Genomic DNA, 15,269 nt, shown 5'->3' on the forward strand with positions numbered 1-15,269 from the left:
CACAAAATCAAAGTTTCTTTGTTTCGTACTAACACAAGCCCGCTCCCTTCATTGCCCCACTGAAATGGATTTGGAAAATTTTCATTTTTCTGAGGGTCACAAGTATGTCTGTCTCAGACGATAATGGCTTGTCAATTTCATTTTGGCATGAAGCTCAACCTGAGCAGCATCTTATGATCTCTAGCTTATTATCCTAACACACAAAGTCACAATTCAAACAGAATGACAAGACAATCTTAATGAGAAATCGGACAGCAGCGCTTCAAGAAGTCAGCTTTATCTTAATGCATTTTTCGTTCTTTCATGGCAACAGAAGTGGAGTCCTAACGTAACCTGCTACAAGCTAATAGCTGAGACGTTCATTATCTGGAGAGGCTGTCTGGTTCATTAGCCACTATCACTTGCCTGAGGGTGAAGCTGCCAAAACTGTGAGAGTCCAACAAACCTTCGAGTAGAACTGCTAATTATAAGAGAGTGTGATGTGTTAGAGGAACGCTAACAGTCAGACACCTAATGATAGCCAACGCTGAAAGCTGAATGCTAATTGTCTCCAATACGAAACTGTTCTAATTACTCTGAAACATGTTGTACCTTGTGAGGTCTTTTAAGATCCTCAGTGAACAGAAGGTTCAGTTTTGTCTGAGTTTGCCACGATCCTGTTTGCCGATTAATTTTAGTCTGTCTGTACCACATTGACAAGGCGATTAGTAGACCTTTTCCACACAAATGCTAATTGACAACAGCCATTAATTTAGAACTCCCAGGGTGAGGGATTTTCTTGCTAATTAATAGAAAAAACTTTACTTACTTAAACTACTTTAAAAGTTGGCAATGTGTGGGGTCATTTGAGGTTAAACTTATCTGCGGCATGTTGGTCCGTGCTGTAAGTCTATGGTCGTTTGTTAAACACTACTGAGTATGTCTGAAATAAATATTCAGAAATAGTCCAGGCGTAATATATATGGTATGTACCTGCATAAGGTGGTATATTGATACATCACAAACTGAGGTTACTCTTGGGCCAGTCTGGGGAAAAAGAGCAGCTTTGAGTTTGGGGTATGCACTCAGAGCCATCCTCAGGAGCTGTGGCTCCACTCTAGACAGGACATCCTGACCTTCATCGCCCCCTTTCACCACCTACACACAGACATATAATCACAGTTAAGAAGAACAACATTCATCCAGAATTACTGAATGTTTCCTAAAGTTCCTTCCTTAGGCTGATGGTTCCTTATGGAAGTTATAAGACAGATTAACAGTGGGGAGAAAACACACCTAATTAGCAAAAGTCATGTGTGAAAGTGTCAGGAATTAACAGTAAATTCAATTCCAATTTCCAATTACTTGTGTGTTAAATGGTAAGGGCTGGAAGATACTAAAGTGCTCCTACCTGATCGATGCCCCCAGGTGCAAACATTATAGTGGAGAGAGCAAGAAGGCTGTGCCCCTCCAGCAGCATGCTGCTAACACTAGCCTGACTGCCCGGTAACAGCACCTGTGCACTTGTCAGGCTTGCCTGAAACACTCGTTCTGGATCTGAAAAAAAAAAAAAGTGCGTTTAGATAATTTAATTTCAGTTAAAGTCAAATTCTGGGATTTATAAAACTGTTTTGATGATAGAAAATCTACAAAACATACCCAATTATCAATAATAGGTGCACATACTGCCTCAAATTATTAGGGCTTAGTAACTTATTTTCTTACTGTTTACCTAAAAATTAACCTGTATTTCCCTCATCACTGCTTTTTCCTTCTCTTACAGCTTGACAATGGATCAGGGTTTTTTTTTTTGTTTTTTTTTAAACTTTAAGATACTCATTATAAATATGTTGCCCCAATGTTGCAGTAAATAGTATTACAAAGTCTCATTATGTCCATTTTACCCTTACTAAGATTGTTAACTGACAAAATAGCTATTTTAGACACTTAAGAATTACTTTTGAGATCTCTTGCAATGCTCTGCAGTTTGACCATCATCTCAAACCAGGGGTAACTCTCATACAAATCTCTGTCTCCAACTGCAGGGCAGTTACTGGGAGTCAATCTGATTGAGAGAGACAGAAAAATCAGAAAAAAAAAAGTTTAGAATAATACTACATCAGCCTTGAACTTTTAGTTGTTTTAGAAAAAAAACACCACACAAAGGTGAAAGAACACCAACTGGACTGGTGTCTTTTGTACACTTGAACGCTTCATGCTGCTATCTTATTGGCAATCAGCACTTACATACATGTGCACATACATACACCGGCTTCTGACAGATAAACAAACCTTTGTACACAGTGACTCAATGAGCTTTTGTGGAGCAAGAAATAGTCAGTGGCATTGAAAAATAAGTTTATGCATCACAGCATCAGAGGCTAGAAATGAGTAAATGTGGCGATCTCACGAGTTTGCCAACAGGCTCTGGGTAAGTCTGTGTTCATATGTTTTCTGAATAGGTATATTCAAATCATGCTATTGAATTTTACTTAAATGCATGCTGTAATCCCCTGTAATAAACTATAACTTACCTGTAATGCTGCAGGTAGGTATAGAGCAGATAATGTAGGTTGTTCTCCAGACAATGCTGAATAAAGCATGTGTGGAAGTCCTGTCCTTTGGAAGCACGGAATTGTGGGACAGGAGGGCCATCGATGTCTCGCATAACACCTCTGGCCTGACCTAACCTCCACAGCAGCTGCTCAAAGTCAGACATCTCTGATTGCACAAACACTTCTTGTCTGTAGAGCACAGAAACAATGAATAGCTTCATTTTCTTCTAATTCAGTAGCATAAAAAGTTGCTAACAGACCTCACAAAAAAGAAAAAAAATTGAAAAATCTACCCTGATCAATTTGCATATGAATATTTATAATTTATACGTGACCTTCAAATGTGCAAAAGATTTATTTTATGATGAAATTCTGTTGACTTTGTGTTGACTTTTTTGGTTGTCGAGTTGACCCTTTTGGTTCTTCTTTCATCAATAAATTTATTCTAACAGTTTCTTATGTCACCCACAATGCTGTTCGACTACCTATGAGATTTCATCTCTACCTAATGAAAATCTTGCAGCAGTGCTTTAGTCCTTTTATGTTGTAGCATTGTTGATCTTATACTCTGACTACTTTTGCATTAGATTTCTCAAAAACGCAACACTGAACATCACTAAAAATAGTGAACTAGTTATTGCTTGTTCTGGTGTTTGAGATTATTTCAATGTTTTCTTCTATTAAACACTGTTGTTTAACCAACCATTCCAAATTAGCATCAGAATCACTATCATAAATATTTCAGTATGAAGATATTTAACGTGTGTCTGGGTGGAATCTTCTTTTAAGGAAAAAGAGACATTTTTCAAAACTTATTTTATACAGAAAATACGAAAAAAAAAAAAAAAAAAAAAAGCTACACAAATCTCACGGGGAATTTAACTTCAACTTTTAGCTAACTTCGGTTTAGCTCCTTACTCTAACCTGGCAAGCATGTCCAGAATTTGGTCTTTCATATAATCACTACAGTAGGTGTTTCCATCCACAACAGCAGCAGTGAGCGCAGGCCACTTGGAGGCAGCAGTGCTCTCGCAGTCTTGCGTGGCTATGTGTGTCAGCCATGCAGTAACTCTGTCCTGGTCATGTAGGGAGGTGAGGTAGGACCACAGCACAGCTGGATCACAGGAGCCCAACACTATCACAAGACAGTAAAACCATTAAAGCAGTAAAACAACAAAGCAGCTTTTATGTGCAAATATACTTTTATATTTACACATGGGCCCTGGCTCCACAAAACAAAAATGGTCACTGTCAAAACTGAAATTGAAAGAGAAGGGCTTTTTGTTACACATCACTCAATTTAGATGTACTTTAGCTCATAAGTAAATAATGCATTCTCTCCTAAAAGCTCTGTCACTGCTGCTTAAATAGTGTAATAAATTACCAGGAGGTAACGTTTATGCACTCACAGTGGTCTGGGATTCGGGAGAGCAGCACAGATTTCTGTGTGTCATTGTCCCAGTGTCTGACCCAGTCCAGACGCACTGAGCCAACCAGAGACTGGACAGAGCAAGACAAGGGTTCGTGCAATATCTCCTGTAGCGGCTTTCTGCTCTCAGCTTCCAACTGGCTTTTTTGAAGAACCCTGCAAACAGGAGAAGCAAGATCCACAAGTTGTATACAATGCTCTAGCTTAATTTAATTTATCTATCACAAAAAACTTAATGGTGTTGATCCAAGACTGGAAACGATCACTGAGGTATTGAAGCTGTTAGCAGTTTCAAATTGTTAAAGTTATAATTTAATAACTATTCTATTCATGTTTCATACAGCGTTATGTGTACCAGTTCAAATATGTAGATCAGGTACTAAAGCAAGCCATCTCAGCCACATATATACAAAAAGCAAATATACACATTAGAAACTATGTAATTTTCTTTTAACATACCATATTTATCTTCTTCTTTATTTGCTTTTCACAATTAACGCAAGAAATTTAAATTATGATTTTGCATACACACCTAATGTATAAAATGCGCTATACAAATAAAGCGGGCTTACATGCCCAATTTAAATTATTTTACCAATAAAAAAAAATCTGAGTTCAGATTTACATTCTTCATTTCATACCTACATACTTCGCCTGTTACTGTCAGAATACAAAATAGTATGATTTAATATATATTATATTAACTATATATATATATATATATATATATATATATATATATATATTTATTATATTAACTATATATATATATATATATATATATATATATATATATATATATATATATATATATATATATATATATATATATATATATTAACTAGATAACACATTGGGATATTAATAACTTAAATGACTCACATCATAAGGGTTAGAAATAAATAACACTAAGGCATATCAAAATTAATTGCCTTACCTCTTCTTGTCAAAAGGCTTTGAACATCTTGTTGCTGGTCTGGAGCACAAATTTTCAATCTCTTTAATGAACTCCACTTTTTGTAAGTCCTCAGTGGAGAGATGATTAAGTCTTTTCAACTCCTCTACCTGTTTAATTAGCAAAAATAAATCAGCAAAGTGCTTCAGTGAATTCAAACTCCAAACTATGCTACAAGTACAAACAGTTAACCGAAAGACTATTTACATCCCATAATTATAACCAGGACTTCAATTAACCAGCACTGCAGTGCTATCAACATATGAAATGATGTTTAAATGAAATTTGGCAGCTTCAGTTTGCAGTCTGTGGCATTATTTAAGGACATGCTTACTCACCATAAAGGCCCTGAGGTCCCGATCAGCTGTGTAAACACAGATATTGCGGAGCTGCTCTTTTACGTTAAATCCCTGAAAAAGCGTGACAGAGGAAAAAGACAGAAAGGGAGCACGGGAGAAACTCAGACAAAAATAGGTGGGAAAAAAAGCATGTACTCATACCTTCAAATAGTATTTTGAAACTTTGTGCCTGAGTGTGTATATGTGATGGTCGATGCAGTTGTGTACCATGTTAGTGAGCAGTGTTGTGGCCTGCTGCACGTCTCGGTGGGTGAGACAAGTGAAGGCCAGTCTCAGGCCTGTTTTCCTCAGTTCCTCCAGCTTCTGCTCTGGACAATTGCGCTTGCGCAGATATGCCTGTGCACGTGGGAGCTGCCTGTTTAAAACTGCACACTGGACAACCTCCTAAAACACACACAACAAGATACACACACTTACTTCTGAGACATCAAACCAGATATTTATTAATGACACATTAGCTGGTGTTCCAAGCAGACTGTGCTGTAAGCATATTGTTTTTCTTCTTCTTCTTTTTTTCTGTTGGAGAGTAGAAACTGTAAGGTGTAGAAACACCAAATTAAGCAGTGAGGTGTAATATATCCCTCACAATAAACTAGTATTGTGGTTTCACTTATATTGTCCTATACGTCCTGAAACCTGAAACTATTTAGCTCCACCCCACCCCTTAAATTTTTAGCTAATTTGCATAATATCTAAAAAATTACACTTTCTAGAAATTTTGGTCTTCTCCACATTTAAAGTGAAACTGGCACTGAGCCTGACAAATGTTTTCAAACATATTTTTGTAAAAGTTTAAAGTTCAATCTAGTATGAACTTACTGTGACCAGTCTGAAAGAACTGTACGTATGGGAAATCTGAGGTGGTTTATTAAATTTGGTTTGCCTTAGACCCACTAAGCTTAGCTTAAAATAATGTCTCAGGCTGAACACATTTGCTAATAAACCTGTTTTTCTAAATTGTTCAACAATAATTCAATCCAAGCAAATCATCTAATAATCCAGAATTAGAACCAGCATAGCGATAGGAAATATGCTTATGACTATAATTCACAGCAACAATAATCACGTTTCTGAAATGCTTGTGACTACTACATTCATAGCAATAGATATGATTTACTTATAGAGGCCCCTACCTCAACGGAACGTGTTTCCCACTCTTCCTCAATGGCTGTATCAGGGGCAGAGGCAGTGTCTGAGGCAGGAGTCTGACTCTCACTCCCTTCCAGCCATGGGTACCTCCTCAAATAGGTACGCAGTTCAGAGATATAACCATTCAAGATCTTCATGCACTCATGCAAGTTAGCATCCAGCTCTGCAACAGCAGAATGAGCAACGTGGTCACTGTACAAAACACCACTAGACATGACAGGACACATTTTTTGCACCTTTATTACATTTCAGTAAAGCACTGTCTACATTCTGTCTTTACAACCATACTGAGAACACTTTGAATGAGTGAGTAATGCCACTATGTTTGAGTTTTAAAGACATTTTTGAATGAACTGTGTGCATGTTACCTGGAGTGCTGGTTAGGATGACTCTGATTTGTGTATTGAGGAAGTTTAGTGTCATGCTGAGCAGCTGTTCACAGAACTGTCGACTCTGTGCCTCGGTGTTTGTGTCTCTGATAGCAGATTGAAGCAGATCCAATGCTGGACACAGATCCTGAACATCTTTTACAGACACAAATAATTGAATAATGTATAGACTCAAATAACTATGGTTACAAGTAACAGCTTAGCATGCCAATCTACAATTGAATTAAATACAGAATACAATTATACAACACATTACTATACAGTTAAATAATTAAATCTTCTGTATCACTTCATTTAGGATTATCCATTAAAGGCAGAATGAAACCTGAGCTCCTGAATTGTGATGTCTGCTGTATCTATCTTATCTATAGGTGGAAAAAGGTCCAAGTCTTTACTTTTTTTTAACCAATATAATGTAATGTATGTTTAGGCAAGTAAATATTGTATGAAGTAAGAAAAAAAATATATTTACGCCGACATTCTAAACACAAAAGAGCAAAAAAAGAATACAGCACAAGGACACACACAAAAAGTTAATCTAGTTCAGTGTCAAAATGCATCACTTCAGTACACCGTCTATGTCTACACAGAGTCAGTCATTTGAGTACACAGCTTTCTTCATTCCTCTCTCATTTAACAAACACACACACACACTTCTAACCCCCCACCGCACCTCAACGTACAGCCCATCTAATCAAATCATCTGTGGTATATTATGATTAGGTTTGTATGCTTAATCATGTGAGTAATTACCATGCTCTTTCCAATTAAAGCTGTTCATGACTCACACTCAGTAGTACATATTTAGGGCTGTCAGAACAAATTTCACTGTTCAAATACCGTTTATAATCTCCAGGACACTTACCAGGATAAAGTGGTTGATGAAGATCAATGAGTGAATGAATAATGCATAACAATATTACAGAAAATCTATGTAGAATTTTTTTTAATTTACATATAGCAAACAAATCTATGTTTAAATGTTAAAGTTCCTGTGTTCTACTTATAGATAGATAGATAGATAGATAGATAGATAGATATTCTATGTAGTGAGAATATACAATACCAGTTAAAAGTCAAAAGTTTGGCCACACCTGCTTATAAAAGAGTTTCCTTCATTCTTACTATTTTCTACTATTTCAGAATAATAATGAATACATTAATATTATGAAACAAGTCATGCAGTGACCATGAAAAGTGAAACTAACTATTTTATGAAGCTTTTCACACTCTTGCTTAAAGTTAAAAGTTCCCAAATAGGCTGAGCACTTGCTGGCTGCTTTTCCTAAAACTATTTGGGAAACTCTTACTTTTAAGTAAAAACTACAAATAACTTCTTTGATTCAGAAGTAAATTTATTCATATACATTAACTTTGCTATTATACTACATGGCCGAAAGTTTGTGGACATCTGACAGTCAAACCCATATGTGCTTGTTGAACATCCCATCCCAGATTTATTCCCCTCTGCTGTTGTAATAACCTCCACTCTTCTGGGAAGACCTTCCTCTAGATTTTGGAGCATGGCTGTGGGGATTTGGTGAGTCAGCTACAACAGCGTTAGTGAGGTTATGATCTGTGCAGGACACTCAAGTTCTTCTACTCCAACCTTGGCAAACCATGTCTTCATGGACCTCGCTTAGTGCACAGGGACACTGTCATTCTAGAACAAGTTTGGGTCTCTTAGTTCCAGTGAAGAGAAATTGTAATGTTACAGCATACAAAGATATTCTATACAATTGTGTGTTTCCAAATTTGCAGCAACAGTTTGAGGAAGAACCACATATTGGTGTGACCGTCAGGTGTCCACATACTTTTGGTCATATAGTGCATCTTAGAAATAAACTTCAACCATAAGCCTTCACCAAATTGTCTACAAAAACTAATATTCAATCTAGTGTGTCCAAACTTTTGACTGGTGGAGATGTAATGAATAGGAACAACGTACAACGTTTTATAACTTTTTGTAATTGGTGACTTTTAACCTTCAAATATGAAAGTGCTGAACTAAAGTCTGGATACTGTAATAGCTCAAAAACATAAGCTAGCATTTGGAGAGAATCAAAAGTGTAAGTTCCGTAAACTGGATTCACTTTATGCAAAAAAAAAAAATAAAAAAAGTTATTTTTGAATTTACAAAAAAACAGGAATAATAAAAGACCACAAAGGCTTACTTTTCAGCTGCATCTGCGTTGCGGTGGATGACTGCTCAGGCAGACTGTAGCTAGTGGGTGGGCAGAGAATGTTCTCCTTACTCTTCAGGAAGAAATCTACCATGTCCAGCTGCCGATTCTTTAGTCCTGCCTAAAAAGGGCACAAGAAATTATTTTGTTTATGTTTATATGTTTATACTTTAACGCTTTTATACAATAAAAACATTGGTTTTTATTACAACTAAAATTCAATGAATCTGTATCCATGTCATGGACTTGTGTTGATTAACAAACACAAATATTTAATACTCAGCATTAAGATTACAGCCTATAATACATTTATAAATTGTCTTTCAAATTTTTTCCTTGTTTCTGTGGTTATAAATGAGGTGGTTATGTGCACCTGCAGGGAATGGATGGGCATTGAACAGCGTCCCCAAGCATTAATATGGCACAGTGAGTCCACCACCCCAGCACTTCCAAACACCATCAATCTGTTTAGCAGCTCCTCCTGAGAAACCGTGAACAGCACCAAAGACATGCCTGACGCTGAAACAAACACATACATACACATCACAAAACAACAGCCATACTTTTCATAATCTCAGGCATTTCATTCTGCTTAGGAAGTGCCAATAAAAGTGCAAACAAAGGGGATTAGAATGAATCACAGGCAGGAGCAGTCAGGGCAGTGCTTCATGACAAAAGAGCATTTATTTGTCATGTATGTGTAAAATAGTGAAGTTCATGTTTCACCTTTCAGAATCAGAGAGAGGTGTTCCTGTTCTGACCAGCAAACAGGCAAGGCTGGCACATCAATGTAATGATATGTAACATTCTGAGTCTCCAGGTCCCAGTAGGCCAGGGTTGTGCTGCTGTTACCAGGTGAGGTAAAGCTAAGCACTGCTGAAAATTCGGAGACTATCAACAGGCTCGGCGTGGTCCGTTCAGGCAGAGCGAAAGACATCACAGCACCCCCTGGTGACAGAGTGGACTGACTGAGTTTGGCGGTGGCCGCTGCTTGACGGCACTCAGAGCGAGGGAGGTCTTTGTACCATGGCAGTCGCTTAGCTGGAGAAACTGGAGCTTTCGCTTGCTTATAGAGCAATGCCAGCCTTGCCTCCCATGATCTGTACACAAAGGGTTAAGATGTAAGGCATGGCTTTATTACATATTGACTGAGTGGTTTTGGACTAAGGTATACCATGTTGATCACGTCAAGGAACATTTTATTTATAAGTAAAATGCACTCCTTGTTTATGAAGCATCTTTTCCATAGTGACATTCAAGATCACTTTACAGTATTATAAAAAATGTAAAGAGGTAATAATACATTTCAGCATATGTAGCAAAGATATATTTTCAGTTGGGTCTCAAAAAAGCACAGGAAAGAACAGTAACACTGGATGTCTAGCACTGAATGACCTTCCCCTATAGATGCGAATTTGGGTTTAGCCAATTGGAGAGCAGCAGGAGATCAGTACCAACACACAATTATGATATTAAAGTAGCACTTAATACCAGATCTGATAGCACATGCTGAATATGGAGTTGATTAAAGAAGAAAGAAAGCAAAAGGAAAAAGTATATACTGCCTTACTGATCGGTTTGGAAGTGGGTACCCAGCACAGACTGACTGTAAGTTGAGTTGGCAATGCTGTCCTGATCACAAGGTTTTGTGGGTATGAGAGGAAGAGGTCTGGGGTCCTGCTGACAGTGCAAATGATTTATGTGAATCCTGTAAAAAGCCAAAAAAAAAAAAAAATCATAATGAAGGAATTGAATGCAAAATCAGTACATTTACACATTCATATCATTATCAAAAATATCTAGCAAGAGCAGATTCAGTCTGTATGCCAATATAAACAGGATAAAAAAAATTCCCCATAGCATTTGGGGAAACGACATGGAAGACAAGCAAGCATTATGTTACTGACTACTAAACACACCTGAAATAATCATTGAGATCAACTGCCAGTGCTTGGTTTTGTCTGGTGGCAGCCACAGCTGTGCTGAGGTCTTGTGAAATGTGGAGAAGGCAGAAGGAAGAGAGAGATTCCACATGCTCTGCATCTCTCTGTCCCGATGTGTAGTATGCAGGGAGATCCACTGTAGCAAGGTGCTTCCCATCTGCACTGTCAAAGGCATCTGACATATACAGTTAAGGAAAGGCCCAACTAAAAATTCGATTATTGTCATGATCTGCACCTTAAATCGAAAACTCTGACCTTACACTCAAAAGTATTTACTAATCTAGAATATCCAGAAAACAGACATTTTGGTGGGTATGTAAGAGGTTTTTAAAATTCAAACAAACACTAAAAGTAATAGAAAAATCAGCTAGCACAGTACATAAGTATGCAATCTGATACATCAGCACTAGTCAGAGTGTCACATGGTGCTAGAGTGCCCCCACTATTTATGCTGGTATTGCACCACATGGACAAGTAGCAAACGGCTGCAGGATAGGCACAACAGCCATCTTGCGTATATGTACGCATAGTTAAAGGTGAGTACAATCCAAGCTTAAAACTTGTCCAAGTACCTAAAATTGGCCATTTTATCAGGAAAGCCTTCAACAAACAGTATGTCACTTTGTAATTAGTGATGATAACCCAGCTGCTTCTATGCACAATGAGTCAGACTCCCTCTACCATTTAAACGGGACAACCATAGGACCAGATATTGCTTGAGTGGTTAACATTCTGAGCACAGCAGAGGCATTGAGATGGTAGTGTGTATGGCACTGGTTCACGTGTATCAAGCACAGCAGTGACACTGAGACTTTTAAACATTGCGTACTTATTGGCCACTTCACTAGAAATACCTGTCACTGTAGGTTTACATTTACAGACTATAAATCCTTTTTCCTTGCCATTTATGTTGCTGATCCTCTAGTAGTGGTCTGTCCAGAGGATTGCTGTTGGGTGGATGCTTTTATGTTGATCTCAGCAAGGGTGCTGTACACTTGTACCAGTGCAACATTTCACGACCATATCAATGCTGTGGTGAGAACGGTTCACGACTCAAAAAATATCTCAGCAGTGGTCGTCCTATAGTGTACTAATTGTACGCTATAAGGGCAAAAGTATGTGGAACATGACCAATCAAAACCATATGCGTTTATTGAACACTCTAGATTTTGTCCCCACTTTGCTGCTATAATAACCTCCACTCTTCTGGGAAGCCTTTCCACTAGATATTGGAGCATTGCTGTGGGGATTTATGATCATTCAGCCGCAAGAGCATTAGTGAGGTCAGGCACTGATGTTGGGTGAGGAGGCCCGGGGTGCAGTCAGTGTTCCAGTTCATCCCAAAGGTGTTCAGTGGAGTTGAGGTCAGGGCTCTGTGCAGGACACTTGAGTTCTTCCAGACCAACCTTGGCAAACCATGTCTTCATGGAGCTCGCTTTGTGTGTAGTGCATTGTCATGCAGGAACCGGTTTGGGCCTCTTAGTTCCAGTGAAAGAAAATCTTAAATTCTACAGCATGAAAAGACATTCTAGGCAATTGTGTACTTCACTTTTTTGGAGAAAGCCCACATATGGCTGTGATGGTCAGGTGTCCACAAACTTTTGCCCATATAGCATACATAAAAGCAAATGAGTTACAGTCAGTTACTGTATAGTTCATACAAATCTATTATGGTAGAGTTACCTAATAACAGGGTCCCCATGCACACACACATATTTCCACTCATTCACACCTAGGGGCAATTTAGCATAACCAGTCCTACTACTGACATGTTTTTTCGAAGAAACCAATGCAGACATTGGGAGAACATGTAAAACCCCATACATAACGTAAATCTGGAGCTGTGAGGCGGCAAAGCTTCCTGCTATGTCTAGAAACCCTTTCTCAGCAGACTCTCACACAAACAGAAAACAGCTTGACATCTGCTCAAAATGTCAGTTAATAAAAAGGATACATATGAATCCATGGCTTGCTAACACGAATAGAATGCCTTTGCAGAGCTGGTAGTCAGTGAATATTTCCTGAGTTTCAGAAGGCAGGCTAAGGACACAGGAAGACAGCAGCTCTGGCTCAGCAAAGCCTTCCTGCCACCGAAGATGTACCAGGACACATCCATTCAGCAGGAAGTAACAGAGGCTGTCCATGAATGACAGCAGTTTCATAGAGGCCAGCTTACTCCCATCTGTAACAGGGACTCCGTTTATGGTGATTGGTTGAAGCAGATAAATTTAAATACTATTCCAGCAACAATATTATAATAGGCACGGTTATTTAACAGTATGATATTACTATTAAGAATGTTGAATTGGCAAAAATGTCTTCGTAACTTAATGATTTACAATTTAATCGCAGTAAACACTTTAAAACGGGATCTAAGCAGTAGGTACAGAGGCTTCTGTAAGTAGTTACCAAATTAAAAAAAATTAAATAAAAAATCCATAATAGCATTTAAATCTGCAAGGTTCTGGCTAATGTTCTAACATCACACCAGTGAAACTCGTACAGAATGTTTACTGTTTAGCATTTAAGAAAAAGATAATGAACTATATATACAGATAAAAGATAATAGCTATATATACAGTACTGTGCAAAAGTCTTAGGCACCCTATTTTTTTAGTACAAACTTTGTTATAGATTTTTATTTTATGACTTCTACATTATTGATTCAGTACAAAAACATTTTAGAATTCCAAACAGTAGTTTTCCAGCACAAAATTAAATGTTATAGAAAAATGTTTGTATGTCAGTAAAGAAAGCAGCATATTACATAAGAGACATTTTTCAGATTAAAAAAAACATAATGAAAGCTGCTGGGTTTTGCTGCAAAAATAAGAAGCAAGTGTGACAGTCAAAGTCTCCAGAAGAACTGTGGCTGCTTCTGCAAGATGCTCAGTAAAACTTACAGCTCATTTCCTTAAAAACTGCACAAATTGTACCTGAGACTACAATTTTTTTTTTTAAAGCGAAGGATCGTCACACCAGATATTGACTTTGTTTCATTTATTACTGTTTACTGCTCTTTATAGTATTTTTTAATGTAGAAACATTTAGTTTCATTATTTTTGAAGGCATTTTTGCTCTACAGCATTTCTTTGCATGTGCCTAAGACTTTTGCGCAGCACTGTATATGAATATATAACATGGTTTAACACTCACTTAAGTCCTTATTGACAAGCTGCAGGAGTCTGTCTGTAGTACACTCGGACACTGACGTCAGCTGCCTTTCTGAATGAATCTCATGAAGTCTAAGATTACAGGCTGGTCTCATAGTCAGGAGTCTGGGCTTGTCCACTTTATTTTGCTCAGTGGACATCTCCCAGAGAAAGCTAGCAAACAAGAGAAAGAAAAAATATGGTGTTCATGGCAAACATGGCTGAGGATTTGGTTTTTTTTTTTTTTAAAAAAAAAAAAAAAAAAAAAAAAAAAAAAGCACCAGAGATTTACGGAGCGTAGATGAGCAAAAGGGGGCAACTCTGATGGTGGTGAAGCAGGTAGTGTTCGATCCAGAGCCTGTGTAAACTGTTTGTGCTTTTTGTCCCTGTGTCCATGTGGGTTTGTTGACAGACATAATTAGATAGATAGACAGAGAAACAGAAACAGACAGATAGATAGATAGATAGATAGATAGCCAGATAGATAGATGGATATAGATAGAGGGTGAATGATTGAATGAATGAATGAATGAATGAATGATTGGGTGAAAAGAGTAGGAAGAGGAGGCACCAGAATGAAGGGAAAAGACAGTGTTTTGTTGTGAACAGACAGTAAACTCACTCTGTGCAGGAGTCTTCAAGCACAGGCACCGGACCAGCAGCTTCAGAAACATCACTGAGCATCAGTCTGCCGTCCACATTCAGACAGCAGAGCAGTGAACAGCCAGCAGCCATTCTGGCTTTAACCGTGTGCTCGACATCTGCACACAGGCCACTGTCAGCTACAAGAGCTACTTCTAACGCACTGTGTACTCGCGCCTCAGGCCTGCTCTTCATGCTGTTTTATAGCGTTTTATAACAAAACTAAACAATGCAACATATATCTCAGAAACCTGACACTGCCTAGACTGCGCAGTAAGGTATGCAAACTAATAACTCCTGTGTAAGCTCCGTTTTTCTACCTGTACAGGACCTCGGAAAGCTGACATCCCTCAAGTGTTAGTAAGCAGGAAAAAAACAATCTTAGTCGAAACAAATATAACGCAGCTGACAATCACGTGCTATGTCTGGTCACGTGCTGCCATTTAGCCAATAAAACAACAGCTAGTTAAGGCGCAGGGAAAACTAGACAAGAGTAGCAGATAACAGATTCAATAAACGGTGTCGGACTGCAGA

At 38.1% G+C, this 15,269-nt stretch overlaps 1 protein-coding gene across 2 annotated transcripts in view; it reads right to left on the reverse strand.

Annotated features, from left to right (window-relative positions):
* The window catches only part of spg11 (SPG11 vesicle trafficking associated, spatacsin), a 30,848-nt gene extending 15,685 nt beyond the window's left edge, over positions 1–15,163 (reverse strand). For both annotated transcript variants that reach the window (XM_026918960.3, XM_026918959.3), the window contains exons 1-19: positions 14,716–15,163; positions 14,098–14,267; positions 12,896–13,123; positions 10,918–11,116; positions 10,569–10,706; positions 9,725–10,098; positions 9,372–9,517; positions 8,990–9,119; positions 6,795–6,950; positions 6,411–6,589; positions 5,485–5,661; positions 5,257–5,328; positions 4,901–5,028; positions 3,944–4,119; positions 3,459–3,669; positions 2,514–2,723; positions 1,938–2,044; positions 1,391–1,536; positions 973–1,137 (exon numbers count right to left, since the gene is read on the reverse strand). In XM_026918960.3, coding sequence (XP_026774761.3) covers positions 973–1,137; positions 1,391–1,536; positions 1,938–2,044; positions 2,514–2,723; positions 3,459–3,669; positions 3,944–4,119; positions 4,901–5,028; positions 5,257–5,328; positions 5,485–5,661; positions 6,411–6,589; positions 6,795–6,950; positions 8,990–9,119; positions 9,372–9,517; positions 9,725–10,098; positions 10,569–10,706; positions 10,918–11,116; positions 12,896–13,123; positions 14,098–14,267; positions 14,716–14,930 — 3,327 coding nt within the window. In that variant the 5' untranslated portion in view covers positions 14,931–15,163. The remainder of the gene's footprint in view (positions 1–972; positions 1,138–1,390; positions 1,537–1,937; positions 2,045–2,513; positions 2,724–3,458; positions 3,670–3,943; positions 4,120–4,900; positions 5,029–5,256; positions 5,329–5,484; positions 5,662–6,410; positions 6,590–6,794; positions 6,951–8,989; positions 9,120–9,371; positions 9,518–9,724; positions 10,099–10,568; positions 10,707–10,917; positions 11,117–12,895; positions 13,124–14,097; positions 14,268–14,715) is intronic.
* Between the last annotated feature and the right edge of the window lie 106 nt (positions 15,164–15,269).

This window comes from Pangasianodon hypophthalmus, chromosome 9 (genome assembly GCF_027358585.1).
Source record: "Pangasianodon hypophthalmus isolate fPanHyp1 chromosome 9, fPanHyp1.pri, whole genome shotgun sequence".
Classification (NCBI taxonomy): Eukaryota; Metazoa; Chordata; class Actinopteri; order Siluriformes; family Pangasiidae; genus Pangasianodon; species Pangasianodon hypophthalmus.